At 37.6% G+C, this 16,030-nt stretch overlaps 1 protein-coding gene across 4 annotated transcripts in view; it reads left to right on the top strand.

The window, feature by feature from the left end:
* The window catches only part of PARD3B (par-3 family cell polarity regulator beta), a 1,011,734-nt gene that overhangs the window by 836,588 nt on the left and 159,116 nt on the right, over positions 1–16,030 (top strand). For 3 of the 4 annotated variants that reach the window (XM_047084837.1, XM_047084838.1, XM_047084836.1), the window contains one exon: positions 12,826–13,128. The exons of the other annotated variant lie outside the window; for it this stretch is intronic. In XM_047084837.1, the coding sequence (XP_046940793.1) occupies positions 12,826–13,128 (303 nt within the window). The remainder of the gene's footprint in view (positions 1–12,825; positions 13,129–16,030) is intronic. 4 annotated transcript variants of the gene reach the window in all.

The following is a 16,030-nucleotide window of genomic DNA, read 5'->3' as shown; positions in this document are numbered from 1 at the left end:
AATGTGAGTTCATAATGATACTCACAACCCTTCATTTCCCCCAAAAAGATGTCTAACAAACCATTGGTCACCATTGGAATTGCCAGGGTACTAACCGCTTCCTCTGAAAACCTAGCAATTAAAAAGAATTAAGCATTAATTCTGCCTCCCCTATACTCTGTAATTCAGGGTAATCAAACTTCATTGTAAGTTCACATTAACAGGCTCCAGGTAGACACATCTTTTGGGGGACCAACATTCAACTCACCACAGTACCCTTTCCCACCAAAAGTTGAACCTGAAACTAAGTGTTTAGCTACACTGCCCAATACAACAGCTGCTAGTCACGTGCAATATTTATATTTAAATTAATTAAAATTAAAAATTTAAAGTTTAGGGGTGCCTGGGTGGCTCAGTTGGTTAAGCATCTGACTCCATTTCGGCTCAGGTCATGATCTTGCAGTTTGTGAGTTCAAGCCCCACATAGGGCTCTGTGCTGACATCATGGAGCTACCTTCAGATTTTCTCTCTCCCTCCCTCTCTGCCCCTCCCTCCCCATCAAAAATAAATCAATAAACACTTAAAAAAATAAAAATAAAAAAAACTTTGTACCTCAGTCACGCTAGCCACATTTCAAGTGCTCAGTAGTCACACATGCTACTGTATTAAACAGCACATACATAGAACGTTTCCACCATCACCAAAAAGATCGACCAGGCATTGCTGATCTGGAAGTACTTTTCATAAACAGGAAATGTGGGGAGTGGAAGAATAAGTTTAATCACGACACAAAGAAGCAAACAAATCTAGCATGCGGGACCACCTACAGGACAATCTGCCTGGTGTCTGCAACAATTCAGTGGCATGGAACAATTAAAAAGGAAAAAGAATATAGTTCTTTACAGGAAATGAGACTTAAGAGACGTAAGCAGATGTAATGTGTGGATAGTTTTTGGAGCCTGGTCCAAATAAATCCACTGAGAAAGAGACATTTTTTAGGCACTCAGGGAAATTCGTTTATGAACTAGGTTTTTAGATGACATTAAGGAATATTGTTAATTTTCAAGTGGATAATGGCATCGTTGTTATAAAATGTTAATGATTTTTTGTGACATGTTTTCTGAAGTATATAGAGAATAAGTGACTAGGATTTGCCTTCAAAATACTTAGCGAAAAACAAATTTTTAAAGAAAAATTAGATAAAAATGTGGTAACATCTTTAATTATAGAACAAAGAACGGGATAATAGGTATATATATGGAGGTTCATTGTACTATACTCTGTACTTTGGGGTAGCTGAAAACTTTCACTATATACATTTTTTAAATGTGATCATGTTTAGGGGCACCTGGGTGGCTCAGTCGGTTGAGCATCTGACTTTGGCTCAGGTCATGATCTCGCAGTTTGTGACTTCGAGCCCCGTGTCGGGCTCTGTGCTGACCGCTCGGAGCCTGGAGCCTGCTTTGGGTTCTGTGTCTCCCTCTCTCTCTCTGTTCCTCCCCCACGCACACTCTGTCTCTCTTTGTCAAAAATAAACAAACATGAAAAAAACTGTAATGTGATCATGTTTAGATTGTTTGTACCTAATATAAATGAAAGAAACATTCATACTAAAGTCAAGGACCTAGGTGGAATTCAAAACTCTATTTCCTGCCACTTACCAAATATACAGTCTCTGACAAAACACCTAACCTTTCTGAACGTCAGTTTCCTCATCTCTAAAATTGAGACTTGTGTGCCTTGTGAGAAGTGAGTTCTATAATCATGGGAAAATTCATCATAAATACTATTGATATATGTTCTTCCTGCTGGATAGATGAAATATGAGCTAGGATCGGCTCTTCTTTGCTAACGTCCCTGATTTGGAGTGTTTGAAGAACAATCTTGTTTACAGGATTTTTTTAAAAATTCAGTTTTATTTTTAGCTCATAGGTCCAACCAGTTCTTACCATCTCCACTGCTACACCTTCATCCAAGCCACCATCTCTCATCTGGGTTATTCTGATAACCCCCAACTGGTCTTCATGGCTTTTTTCTCACCCCACACCCCCACGACCTTCCCAGCTATAGCAGTCAAAGAGATTTCCTTTAACATGTAGTCAGATCATATGGCTTCTTTGCTTGAAACGTGCCATTGGCTTCCTACCTCACTGAGAGTGAAGGCCAAAAGCTTTAGCATGGACGTCAAGGCCCTACATGATCTAGGCTCTAATTTCCTCCCTGGCCCTCTGACTCCTCACTCTCTTACACTGACCTCCCTGCCTGCCTCACGGCCTTTGTATTTGCTGTCCCCTCTGGCTGAGATATACTTCCCCAATTATTTGTGAACATTTTACCCTCCTCTTCAAGCCTTTAACTTAATATTTCCACATATTACCCTACCACATATTTAAATGTGTAACCTTGCCACTCTATCCCTCAACATTCCTAGCACCTTTCCCTATTTTATTTTCCTCTATAGCACTTATTGCCATCTGACATTATTTTTTATTTTACCTGGTTAATTTGTTGCCTGTTTCTGCCTCCCCTGACTAGAGTATAAATTCTATAAAGGCAAGGATTTCTATGCAGTGCCCAATCTCAGTATCAAGAACAAAACCTAAAACATGTACGTGCTCGATAAACATTTATTGAATGATGAATGCAGAAACCTGTAATAGACTCAAAACAAGTTGTCTGGTCTTTGGAGAATGTGTTTATGGATCAATAAGAATGATATGTACTTATCAAAATCAATAGCTGGCTTATAAATTGGTACTTTAGAAGTGTTCAAATTGCTTGAAAAGAGGATGTGTTTCCTTACGCAGTTAAAATATTTTCCCAGCAATCACTGTCTTAATTGTCTTAATTTGTTATGGTAACAATTATTTTTAGGTAATGCCTTTGAAAGAGAAAGAATTATATATAAGTAAACTTAGAATTGACCGGTTCTAATTTGTTAGTTTCCATCACGTTTATTTTAGTTATTTATTTATTTATTTTAATGTTTATTTTTTAGAGAGAGAAAGAGTGGAGCGGGGGGGTGGAGGGGGGCGGGGCACAGAGAGAGAGACCCACAGAATCTGAAGCAGGCTCCAGGCTCTGAGCCATCAGCACAGAGCCTGACGTGGGTCCCGAACCCATGGACTGTGAGATCATGACCTGAGCAGAAGTTGGCCGCTTAACTGGCTGAGCCACCCAGGCACCCCGCATCACATTTATTTTAAAAGGTATAAATAGAGTTATTGGCATTTTTTGCTTTAATTTTGTTTTCTGTTTTAAGTTTTTTTTAATTGGGCTATAATTTGCATACAGTGAAATATATAAGTCTCATATAAACAAAAGAATGTATTCCTTTTTTTTTTTCAAGTTTATTTATTTTGAGAGAAAGAGAGAGTGTGAGCAGGGTAAGGGCAGAAAGATAGGGAGAGAGAGAACCCCAAGCAGGCTCTGCACGGACAGCACAGGGATTGATCTCACAAACTGTGAGATCACGATGTGAGATCATGACCTGAGCCAAAATCAAGAGTCAGATGCTCAGTCGACCGAGCCACCCAGGTGCCCCAACAGAAGAATGTATTCTATTTTGATTAATGTATTTCAAGATACAGAATATTTCTTTCACCCAAGAATGCTTCCCATTCCCATGCCTTTCCCTGTTCAGTGCATCCCCCACTTCAGGAATCAACTGATCTCATTTCTATCACCATAGGATGGCTTTGCCTAAGCTAGAATGTCTTACAATTGAAATCAGGTAGTAAGTTTATGTGTGTGTATATTCAGCTTCTTTCACTGAGCATGATAACTTTGAGATTCATCCCTGTTGTTATTTCAGTAGCTTATTTTTTTTGTTGTTGTTGCTATTGCTGATTTACACTCTGTCATATGAACACATCATTGTTTGGTTATCCATTCTCCTGCTAATGGACATCTGAGTTATTTCCATTTCTTGCCATGATGGAGAAGGCTGCTACCTCACACTCTTTAAGGATTTCTGTGGACCTCTGTTATGGTTTCTCTTGTGTATCTGAGAGGTGAGTTGTTAGGTCATGTGCATGTCTAGTTTTATAAGGGGCTCCCAGATCTTTTTCCAAAAGGATTCTGTTATTTTCCAACAGCTGTGTACAAAAGTTCTGGATGCTCCTCATCTTTTCCAACGTTTGGTGTTGTCATTCTTCTTCATTTTGATAAGGGTATCTCATTGTGGCTTTAATTTGCCTTTCTCTAATGACTTCTAACATTCAGGGTATCTTTATTTGCTTAGTAGGCATTTCTAGATCTTCCTTTGAAAGTATCTGTTTATATCTTTTGCCCAGTTCTAATTGGGTCATTTTTCCTTTTGTTACTAAGTTGTAAGTACTTTTAGTATTTTTTATATAAATCTTTGGTTGGATATGTGTCACAAATGTCTTCTCTCATTTGCCAATCATTTTCCTCATGCTTTTTAATGAGACGTTTTTAATTTTGGTGAAGTTCAACTTAACCAATTTTTCTTCTATGACCCATGCTTTCTGTGTCCTTTCCAAGAACTATTTGCCTACCCCAAGGTTGTGAGGATATTCTCCTTTATTTGGTTCTAGTAGCTTTATTGTTGTAGCCCTTATGTTCAGGCTTATCTTCCATCTTGGATTGTTTTTTGTTATACTATAATGCAGGCACCAGAGTTCTTCTTTCCCTTAGAGATTTTCCAGCACCACTTGCTGAGAGATTCTCCCTTCTAAATCAAATTGTTTCGTTATGTTTGTTATAAATCACTTCACCAAATACGTGTGGGTATATTACTGGACTTTGCCTTCTATCCCATTTGTCTATTTGTCTAACCATTGCCCCGACTACTGAAGCTTTATAGTAAGTCCTAAAGATAGTAGTGTAAATCTTCAAACTTATTCTTATTTTTCAAAATTATTTTGGCTGTTCTTTGCCCTTAACTTTCCAAATCAATTTTAAAATCACATTGTTAATTTTTGGAAAGTAAACCTGATAGGGGTTTGATTGGAAAGATGTTAATCTCTTCATTTGGATGAATTGACATTTTGCAATATTGACTCTTCTGCTCTATGAACAAGGTAGAACTTTCCATTTATTTAGATCTTCTTTAATTTGTCTCACAAGTATTTTATTGTCTTCAGTGCAGAGAACTTGCACATCTTTTGTTAAATTTATTCTTAAGTTTGTAATGTTCTTTAATCCTACTTTAAATGGTATTGTTTTCTTGATTTTATTGAGTACCTCTTCACTACTAGTATGTACAAATACAATTGACTTTTCTATGTGCAACTTGTATCCTACGACATTAACGATAAAAACTATAATTCAAGAAAACTTTTCTGATAGAAGCAGTACACTTATAAGTATATATTGAAAGCATTATCCACCCAGAATGACTTTTCTAGTAAGATCATTGGACTTCAAAGAAAAGAATTTGACAAGATAAGCAAAAAGAGTAAGTAATTTATAAGAGAAATAAAATTAGATTATCATCCAACTTTTCCAATAGCAGCATTTTGTCATAAGAAAATGATGTCACATATTTAAATACTCAAGTGGAAAGGTAGATAATTTTATATACAGCAAATGTGGCTGTGAAGTATAAAAGACATACTGTTATCAACTGAAGAAACACTGTTCCATGAGTTCTTCCTGAGGAATCCAGTAGATAACTGCATATTCATTGGCATATCATTCACAACTTTTGGTCTTTATTAAATATGTATTTATTTTAATATATTAATTAGTTATTTGTAGAGCTAAGATTAAATGAAAGCTGAACTAATAACAGTATGTAGCTGCTATATGCCTTAACAATGTAGATGTGATACAACTACAAAAATGTAGGGATGACAGAAAGAACATATGGAAAAGAGAAGTTTAACTCTTTTTATAATCATTTTGTTAGTGGTAGTATTTGGTATTGCTATTCTGAAACTGTTATATATATAATACAGAGTAGAGCAAGTTGTAATCATGGGATATTTAGTTCTAGTGTTCCGTGTGTCTTGAGGAGCAAGATTCTTAATGTGGAAGAAAGGAGATACATATGTAATATAGAAATATGGCTGTAGTTGTGAAGAGAGACCCTATGGAGACCTTATCCCGCAAAGGTCAATTTCTTGACCTCAGTTGATAGTTACAATCATGTTTGCTTTAGAGCAGCTCTTAGATCCATAGATTTGTTTTGCATGACTTTCTGTATCATTGTTTCCTTTTATAATGAAAGATTAGACAAACAAATGAAAAAAGGCATAATAGGACTTTCCTCATCAAAACTTTAAATATTAAACTCATGTTACATCAACCTTAAAGAAATTTGCCAATACTGCCTACTAAATGTGTTCCTTTTGTGGGAGAAGTATGGGTGGATGACTCAAACCAGTCTGTTGCACATCAGACTTGCCCCCCAGCATGAAATAAATCATGCACTTCCATGCCCTTTTACTTGGGTCCTTCCTTCTCACTGGAGTACCTCATACCATTTCTATATCTCTCCTGTCCTCCTGGAACAAGGTGGACAGGTTCCTGCGAAATCCAGTTCACATGGGGGGCCCTGGGTGGCTCAGTGATTAGGTGTCTAAGTCTTGGAATCAGCTCAGGTCATGATCCCATGGTTTGTAGGTTTGGGCCCTGCTTCTGGCTCAACGCTGATAGCACAGAGCCTTCTTGGAAGTCTCTCTGTCTCCCTCTGTCTCAACCCCTCCCCCACTTGCTCCTTTTCTCTCTCTTTCTCTCAAAAAAAATAAATAAACTTAAATAAAAGTCCAGTCCATGTGGCACCACCTTCATGATTTTCCCTCAGAACCCCGAGGCTGAATTGACTCTGACCTCTGTACATGCAGTATCTTTGTTTTCCCGCTGAATTGTAGTTACTTGCGTATATCTCCCTGACAGTGAGTTGGGGACTGAGAATTTTTCTTTCATTTTTTTATTTCTACTATATGATCTAATATCAGTAAGTATGAGTGATAAATCAGTTAGTCAGCCAAAATTAACAGAAAGAGAACTCACAAGACCCTCAAGGAGCTTATAGTCTAGTTCTGGAAGCAAAATGTCTAGAACTGAAACAAAACTCTTTTCATTTTATTTTTTTATTTTGATTTTTTTTTTACAAAATAATATGTAACAATTACAGATTAATAGAGAATTTACTGGATATATGAGTTGAAGAGGGGAATTGTGGAGATCAATATGGAGCTGTAAATGAGTTTAAATGAATTTTATTTTTTTTTTATGTGGATGAGAAGATTTATTTATTTTTTTTTATATGAAGTTTATTGACAAATTGGTTTCCATACAACACCCAGTGCTCATCCCAAAAGGTGCCCTCCTCAATACCCATCACCCACCCGCCCCTCCCTCCCACCCCCCATCAACCCTCAGTTTGTTCTCAGTTTTTAACAGTCTCTTATGCTTTGGCTCTCTCCCACTCTAACCTCTTTTTTTTTTTTTCCTTCCCCTCCCCCATGGGTTCCTGTTAAGTTTCTCAGGATCCACATAAGAGTGAAACCATATGGTATCTGTCTTTCTCTGTATGGCTTATTTCACTTAGCATCACACTCTCCAGTTCCATCCACGTTGCTACAAAAGGCCATATTTCATTCTTTCTCATTGCCACGTAGTATTCCATTGTGTATATAAACCACAATTTCTTTATCCATTCATCAGTTGATGGAATTTTAAATGAATAGAGTTTTTATTCTAGAAAAAATCTAGTCAAAGATTTGATTAATGGAGAATGGGTACTCTAGGCAAAAGCAGTTGATTTGAAATGGACCAAACAAATGTTCAATGAACAGTAATTTGAAAAAAATTGTCATAACTGAGTTGATAATGGAATCATGAAAAATCAGGTTTGCAAGACAAAGGATGCCTGCTGTTGCCTGTTTAAAATTTTTTTTTTTAAGTTTTGATTCACTATGACAGTCAGTATGTAGTTGTAAGGGACTTTTTTATATTTTTTAAATATTTTAAATTATCCTAAAAATATATGGTATAAAAATTCAGATAGTGTGCCTTCAATTACATTTTCCAGAGCAATCACTGTTAGGAAATTCTTTTCTATCCTTCCAGACATTTTCTATGTATATGCAAGAATATGTAATATATCATACAAATATCTATATCTATCTTGGCACATATGTATATCTTATTTCCTTTTAGTATGGGAATAGTATGCTCATATTTTTTTAGCTGCATCATATGTCTTTCCTAGTCCCCTGTTACTGCACATTTAGGCGACTCTTCATTTTTCACTATTTTGATAGCATGTACTATGTTTTTCTTTTTTATCATATCTGGGATTCCTTAGTTACAATAAAGACATTTATTCCATTTTCATTTATTGTCATAAAAGATAAATCTAGTCATCTGATTTTATATTACTCTTTTTTACAGCTTCTCCTGTTTTCTATATGGTCGGAGTTTTGTTTTGTCCATCCCTCTTCTGATAATTTGTTGTTTGAGTAGCTTTTTCTTGTAGTAATATTTAGTATATACCACATCCTCTATTTCCGGATTTATCAACTTTCAACAGTAACTACTGATCCCTACTCTAAAAAGTGAGGGAATGAATACACTGTCTCCTAACATCCTTATTGATTTCTGACTTTCACTAATGATTATCATGTTTATATTGCCAGCATTTATCATATTTGTGTTTTTCCATAATTATGCTGCTACAAATGTTTACCCTTAATGTGAGGTTAAGGTCCTGCTCACCATCACACCTGTCATTCCACAGCTTTATCGAGTTGACTTCCTCATTTTGATTCAATTTTTGGTTGACTGATTGTAATTGTTAAGTAGTTTTTCACAACAGGTCAACAAGCTATAGTCCCTTGAGTTTTGAAATGTTTGAGAATGTTTTTCGTTGGGCTTTATTTATGTTTGAGGCTTGCCTCAGTTTGCCTGAATTTTTAGAAGACTTGATTCTTCTCCTTCTGGAAATAATACTTATGCATACTACATGCATTAATAACCCCTAATATTTTCTCTTTTATCGTATTTAATTTTTCAAAAGCTTGTTATGACCCATTAAATTAATTTCATATTATATAGTGTTTAAATAATACTTTTAAATATAGTGTTAGAGGACATGGAGGGCATAGAGATCTAAGGTCACTGGTAGGTAGCTTCAATTCCATATGTTCTTCCAAAATATCTTCTTGCCACATCCGCTGGGTGCATGCCCGGGGGGCTTGTTTTCCGTGGTCTTCCATTTTGGGAGAGCAGATCAATCTGAAAGAGATCAGCTTCCTTAGTGAAGCCTCTTAGATTATTGGTTTTATTTTGATGAGTTTGTGTTTGTTTATCTCTGCTCTGCTAATTCTGCCTTTCAGCTACAAAATAGGTTGGAGCTTCTTTTCTCTTCTCTCCTTTTACTCCATGAAGGTTCTTCAGTGTAGGACAAAATATATGTCCCAGAGGAAATATCAATCTTCTAGCTCCACCTCTCCTCCAAGCTTAATTCGGCACCTCACAAAGATTTACCCCTCAATTCCAGGATCTTACACTGACTGGCCTTCAAACTATATTTTTTCTGAATGAAAGTTTGTTGTCTGTAGTCGTCTGGACTCTGGATCTTACTTTCAGTGAAATGTGTACCCTGCTAGAGACAGAGGCATGTATCAGCTCTTGATGTACTCCCTCTTTTGGGGTGAGTCCAAATTTCATTGCATGGTGTAAGATTATGGTCATTCTCTAATTCTACTGTAGATGAAATTTCCTTCCCAATTTCTCAATTTGCTTGTTCATTTAGAGTTTGAGGGAGGGAAATGAAGTAACCTACTCTTACTCCATCATTTACTATAATCTATTGTTAGAAATCCTTGATCTGACAGAGATATGATGTAAATGGTCTTTAGGGAAGCTTATCCAACAGTCTTATAAGGCAGAGATTAAAGCATTATAAGATAATACACCAAAAAAATGTTAGAATAATCTAGGCTAGCACAGTCCAATAAAACATTCTGCAATGATGGAATTAGTCTATATCTATCTACAGTGTCTGGTATAGTAGTCATGAGCCACATGTGGCTATAGAGCACTTGGAATGTGGTTTATGAAACTGAGAAAGTGAATTTTAAATTTCAGTTCATTGTAGTTAATTCTAATTTAAATGTTTATAGCATCATGTGGTAGTGGCCACCATATTGGACAGTACACAGGTAGGCAATATAAAGCCTGAATACTAGAGTTTGGTGAAAGAAATGGAAACAAAAGAGGGTATCCAAGAGTTATAATGGAAACAAGAAACAACAATGCTTTTGCAAGGAAAGAGAGAGAAGAAATTTAAGTAATTCAAAGGCACTGTGCTGGGGAGAATGGGAAAGCCGATGGTACCATCCAATAAAAAAGACATATGATCAAGAGCTATTTTGAAAAATAGATATTTTAACAGGTTGAGGTCCCAGTGATATGAAGACCTCTAAGTGGAAATGATAATAAACAATTAGAATTCTCACACCGAATTAGGGCAGAGAGAGGTCAGAACTACCAAAAACAAAACAAAACAAAACAAAACAAAACAAAACAAAAATCCATTTCCTTGACATTTCTCTCTGGACAGAGTCTCTTCTGCCTCCATACACCCCTTTTCAGATTGCCTTGTCCTCCCCCACATGGAGAGACCCTGACATATGGCATAATAATGACGGTTCAGAGAAATTGCTATTTCACCTACTGAGTGATTAATATGAAATTAGTTACTGAAACAGTGTTGCAGAGAGGATCAAGGAGAAATTTAGTTTTGTTTTAGAAAGAAAAAATACAAGATAAAATACTGCTTTGCATACACAGAGTACTTTTCATCTGAGAATCTTTCCATACCCAGAGTCTAATTAATGAGAAAACCTCTAAGAAAGGGAAGCGATGAGATAAGGGGCACAGATACCGGTGTTCTATTTCTGTGACTTTTAAAAATCACGCTTGCTGTTTTCTTCTTTCATTAATGCACAAGTGGAGCTTTATGCAGCCTCCATGAGATGTTCATCTTTCTACTGAATGATTCCTCATGAAATCTCATGAAAGCATCGCACTTAGGAGGCATGGTAACCACACAGAACCCCACCCCCTGACTTTATTGATGTCCTGCGCTCTCTTTGCCATGGAAATTCATCCCTATCATCTTAGTGCAGCGAATGTTCTCTGATAATCCCGTCTGCACTGTCCCTGAGAGGACAGTTTTGTTGCAGAATAGAGTGAGTTATCTTCTTTATAAAAAATTATTCAAAACAAACATCCATGAACCTAGGACTAACCTGCATTGAAAGGGGACCGGCAGGCCTTCTTAACAGGTACCCTACCGTGTAATCTCCCTTTCATCTTCATTCAGAATCCCTTGGAGATTCAAGCTCCTCTTTACAAAAATATAAATTCTTCTAATTACTTATGTGTAGGGCACATGATTTGACCTAGTCAGAAGAGATATGCAGCAATGTATCCTGACATTTATTTTCATCTGTTGTGGCTTGAGGTGGATGCTGGATTTTTGTCCTATACCTTCTTCTTCTTCATGTTGTTTTTTTTCCTTGCCTTCTCTCCACTGGATAGGGGGAGGGAGGGAAGCCATTCTGCCAAAGGAGAAAATGCCTTGAAAGATAAAGATAATAAACAAAGCTAGCTGCCACGTGCAAACGTAGGTGTTTTTGCTTGAAGAGGAGAAGATACCGAAAGAGTTCAGTTTTGTTTTGTTTTTAATTCATCCAAGCTTTCTATAAATGTACCCAGGCATGTACAGATCTTTCACTTCTAGCCTGCGGCCCTCTCATATTCTCAGAGCCCAGGCTTGTCCCCATCATTTCTTGAGTTCTTGCTTTTGCTGCCTGAGCCAGCATCGCCTGGCTTCTCCCGTCCTGTATGCATGCAGTGCACTGGGTTTGCCCAGTGATGTAAGGTTCCGTTCGTTCCTCGTTAGCACGGTACACCTCCTGACACCATCAGATCACCATTGTCCAATAAGACGCCACAGTGACCTTTGCGTTTTAACACGCAACTGAGAATTCAGGAGAGCTGATCTAACACTTTCCAGATTAAATGTCACATTCTTAAAATTCAGATGGATTTGGAATCCACCTAGGTTTATTTTTTGCTTCCATTGCCAGCAGTCTACACAGCACACTGATTAGTAGTAGCATTTTGTAATATCACTTAAGGCTTGAGCGCTGTGGAATTCTGCCAGTAATGTTTAATTCACTTATATGTGCCAATTCATCTCTGTCAGGAGCCTATTAATTTCTTCACTATTTTATTCTGTCCCTAGCCCCTATATAATGAGGCACAATGATCCCCATTTGTGTAACCAAAAAACTTAGAATCTCTCATAAATTACCTCTGATCCCACTGCTTTTAGTGACCAGAAAGCCTCTGTATTTCTTTTTCATATTTAAATCAATTTTGCTAAGCTCTTTTCCTTAAAGGAATACACTAGAATTCTAGGGTACCAAATGTTGAAATCACAGCCCAAGTATACGATTCTGATGGGCTCTTTAACATGCATCCCTCTCCCAAGGAAGACTTCCATAATATCACACCACAGATGTACTGTTCCCCCAGGCACATCCCATTTGTAAGAAGGGAATTTTCATGAAAATCAGCCTCTGACTCTGCTATCAGCCCAGTCATCAGTGGGCAAGATGTCAAAATACCTATAGCATTGCTGTAGAAGTAAAGACCCGCAACAAATAAAAGTCAGAGATAAAAAATTAACCCCATGGATATTCTGTTGGCATTTCTACATGGTGTGAATTTGGGTTAACAGGAGAGTAACAGCTAAGTGACTGATTAGGAGGAATCAACATGATTCAGGAGAGTCTATCATATTACAACATGAAATTCACATATGTCTCTGCTACGTGTTCTACTTTTTTTTTTCAGGATTGGAGCAAAACACCAGGAGCTAAGGGAAAAGCAGGCAAGAGGTCTTATTGATTATGCTACTGGTGGAATTGGATCACTGCATGATATGGACGATGATGAAATGGACCCCAATTACGCCAGAGTGAACCACTTCCGGGAACCATGTGCATCAGCAAATGTCTACAGGTCACCATCTCCACCTCGGGCTGGACCACTGAGTTACCCACGGGATGGCCGTCCACTGTCTCCAGAGAGAGACCACTTAGAGGGTCTCTATGCCAAAGTCAACAAACCATACCATCCACTGATGCCAGTTGACAGGTAAGATAACTTACTAGAAGACAAATACAGTTTTAATTCAGTAAGTTTCAAATCATCTCTACTGCTGAAGCAGATAAAAATATGTCTTTTAATCTATTAAAACTGAAATGGCATAGGACTCTTGATAAGAGCTATGCTTTGACCTGCCCGTAAGGTATCAGCCATCAAAAATAAAACCAAATAGCCAGTTATAAGGCGGCATGAATGGATAGCAGTCATTGAGTTCATGGTGCAACAGAGAGCAGTTTTTGAATGAATATTGTGACAGAGGACTAATGATGAAAACTTGGAGGGACATTTACCTGTCTCCTAAAAGTCCTACTGTGAAAGACTTATTCAGGAAGATGGCCTGACCCTGGGAGGTGAGGAGTCAGAGAAGAGAATGGTGACTTCTGTGTAGGTATAATGGAGCTAGAATTACAGACAGCTGCACAGGTGCAGAGGACCTTGAAAAGTAAGGTTGGGATTTTACACTCAAGGAAAATGTGATCCCGTATAGATTTTCATGGATGATCAGAGGTAGAAAAGGAGATAATCTTAGCAATAGGAGTTTGATGAAGTAGAGAAAGATAAGAGGTGACAAGGCCAAGGATCTTTAGGCTTAGCAGCTAAGGAAAGAGATAATAAGACCATCTGTCAGTACAATTGAAGTAGGTAGGAAAGAAGATGATTTCAAGCCCACCTCCTGCCAAAAATAAAATGTCTCATCTCTTGAAACGCTGATATAAGAGAGTTTTAGTCAATATACATTGTTAGGTGACCCCTGGAATTACACGCACAAGGAACGAGTTGACTGACCTTGGTTTAATGGGGCTGTAGCTTGAATTCTGGAGGGAGGAGGTGAGGGGGAAGGGTGGCGGACACAAAGAACTCTCATTCTAGATGAAAAAAAGACTTGTTTTCCAGATTTCTTTTGGTCCTGACAACCACCCAGTCCCTATTAGTAACCAGCTTTTGTGTGATAGCATGATATATTGCATCTGTTTACCGTTTACATTTCCCCAGCTGGGTGATATTATGCACTTTCAATTAGGTTGGGGAGAGGAAGGGAAATCATGGCATTTTTATGCAGACTGTAAAGTGTAGCTTCACAAGACTGATTACCTTTCAGAGCCTTTCCAATAACCAAGTGGGAAGGAAGGAGCAATTTTTAATCCTTACTGTCAAGCTTCCAGGTTGATAGTATTAAAGAAAGATGGTCAAGTTTTTCTTTGGGATAAAATGAAAATATAAATTCCTATGACTGTGTGAGACAGCCCTGATAACTAAACTGTTAATTCAAACAACTGATTAAGAGTTGGCCTTTTCTCCTAAGCTTTCATATACGGCTGAATTTTTATCATGTAAATGATAATACCACTCATGAGCCTCCACTGGCCCAGACCAAAGCCAATCTCACTTTCCCTAAATCAAACTGGTCTTCATAGCAATCCCCTTTGCATGCGTCCACTGCTAGAATCCCAGCACAGAGGGCCTGTTTCTAGGAACCTCCAAAGCCAATATTCCCCTGTACTAATTCCATGGAAATAAACGCGAGGCATTCTATTAAAAAAAAGTTCACTGGCTAAATGCGTATGAAGAATTCTGGGTTAAGCCACACTGAGCAGGTTTTCTTACTGCAGTCTTCATATCCCCAATATGCTAATATGCATTGTAAGCCTCTAAAAAGGATCATACAACAATCAGCACTAACTTTCCAAATTGTTGTCCCCGCACGCTTATTTTTTTTCCCAGATCTTATGGTTATTCTTCGGAATACAAAGAGACTCTATCCTAAGCCGATTTTCACCATTGAGATTTGACCGGTAAATAAATTTCTTAGGGTAATGTTAACTGTAGCCAGTGTAGAATAATATGAAAAAATATTATTTACTCCCCAACCCAGAGATATGTATAGGTGATAGTCTTTCCTTTGGTTCTGACCCCATTGTATTAATAAATGATCTGAAGCTCTGTCTTCAGTGGAGTTTCAGTCACTTGTCATATTTTTGGATAATAGATCAAAGTATGACTCTTTATACCAGAATTATCTTTATTCTGCTCTTCTCTTTCATTGTATCTAAAGATTGTTCTGCTCCCTGTTCTTTAAGTGTTAAAACAAGCAGTTTTTGTCTTGGCACACAATAAGCACTCGATAACACTAGCTGGTATCATCATCATTGTTATTAATATTATTGTCCTTTATCAGTGAAATTCTCAACTTTCCTGATATGCCTGGAACCAGGCGAGTCTACGAGGAGAGTGTCTATTAGCAGGAACCATGAGTTGCAAACCTACCCTTATGTACAGTGAGAGGCATGTCATTCGTTTTGTCATCTCTTTGGTCTTTCATTCAACAGACACTCATTTGGCATCTACTCTGTTCCGGCTACTGTAGTAAGTTCTAGGGAAGATACAAAGATGACTAAGAAATGGCGCCAGTCCAGAGGAAGTTGTATTCTAGTTAGAAGGAGATCAACACGTATGGAAATAGATCGTTGCAACATAATGTAAATAGAGGAGGAAGCTTTTCTAACTCTGCTGGTCAGGAAGGGTCTTCAAAAGGAAGTGATATTTGGACTGACTCTAGAAAGATTAGTAAATATTGACTCCATCCAATAGAAAAATTGTTTTCTTCTATAAAAGAATTAGGACATACAAGGTTAAAGTGGCCTGAAACAGCATGGCATAGTAGGGAAGTTCAGAAGCATCCTGAACATGGAGTGTGGATGGGAAAGAAAGTAATATGAATAGGAAGTGAGTCTGGAAAGCAGGTTAGAGCCATGTTATAAATGAATAGGTTCTATCTTATGTTCACATCTCTTGATTGGTAGTAGCTGTCTGGAAATCTGTGATAAGAAGGGCTCTGAAGTTATACTTAAATCATAGTGTCAACGCAGGGTCCCAGAGGATGAATGGAAGA

Source organism: Lynx rufus, unplaced genomic scaffold (genome assembly GCF_022079265.1).
Source record: "Lynx rufus isolate CCGP_SWC_20201006 ecotype Redwood Valley unplaced genomic scaffold, mLynRuf1.p SCAF_2, whole genome shotgun sequence".
NCBI lineage: Eukaryota > Metazoa > Chordata > Mammalia > Carnivora > Felidae > Lynx > Lynx rufus.
The sequence above is the reverse complement of the archived record's forward strand: the minus strand, read 5'-3'. Positions and strand labels throughout refer to the sequence as shown.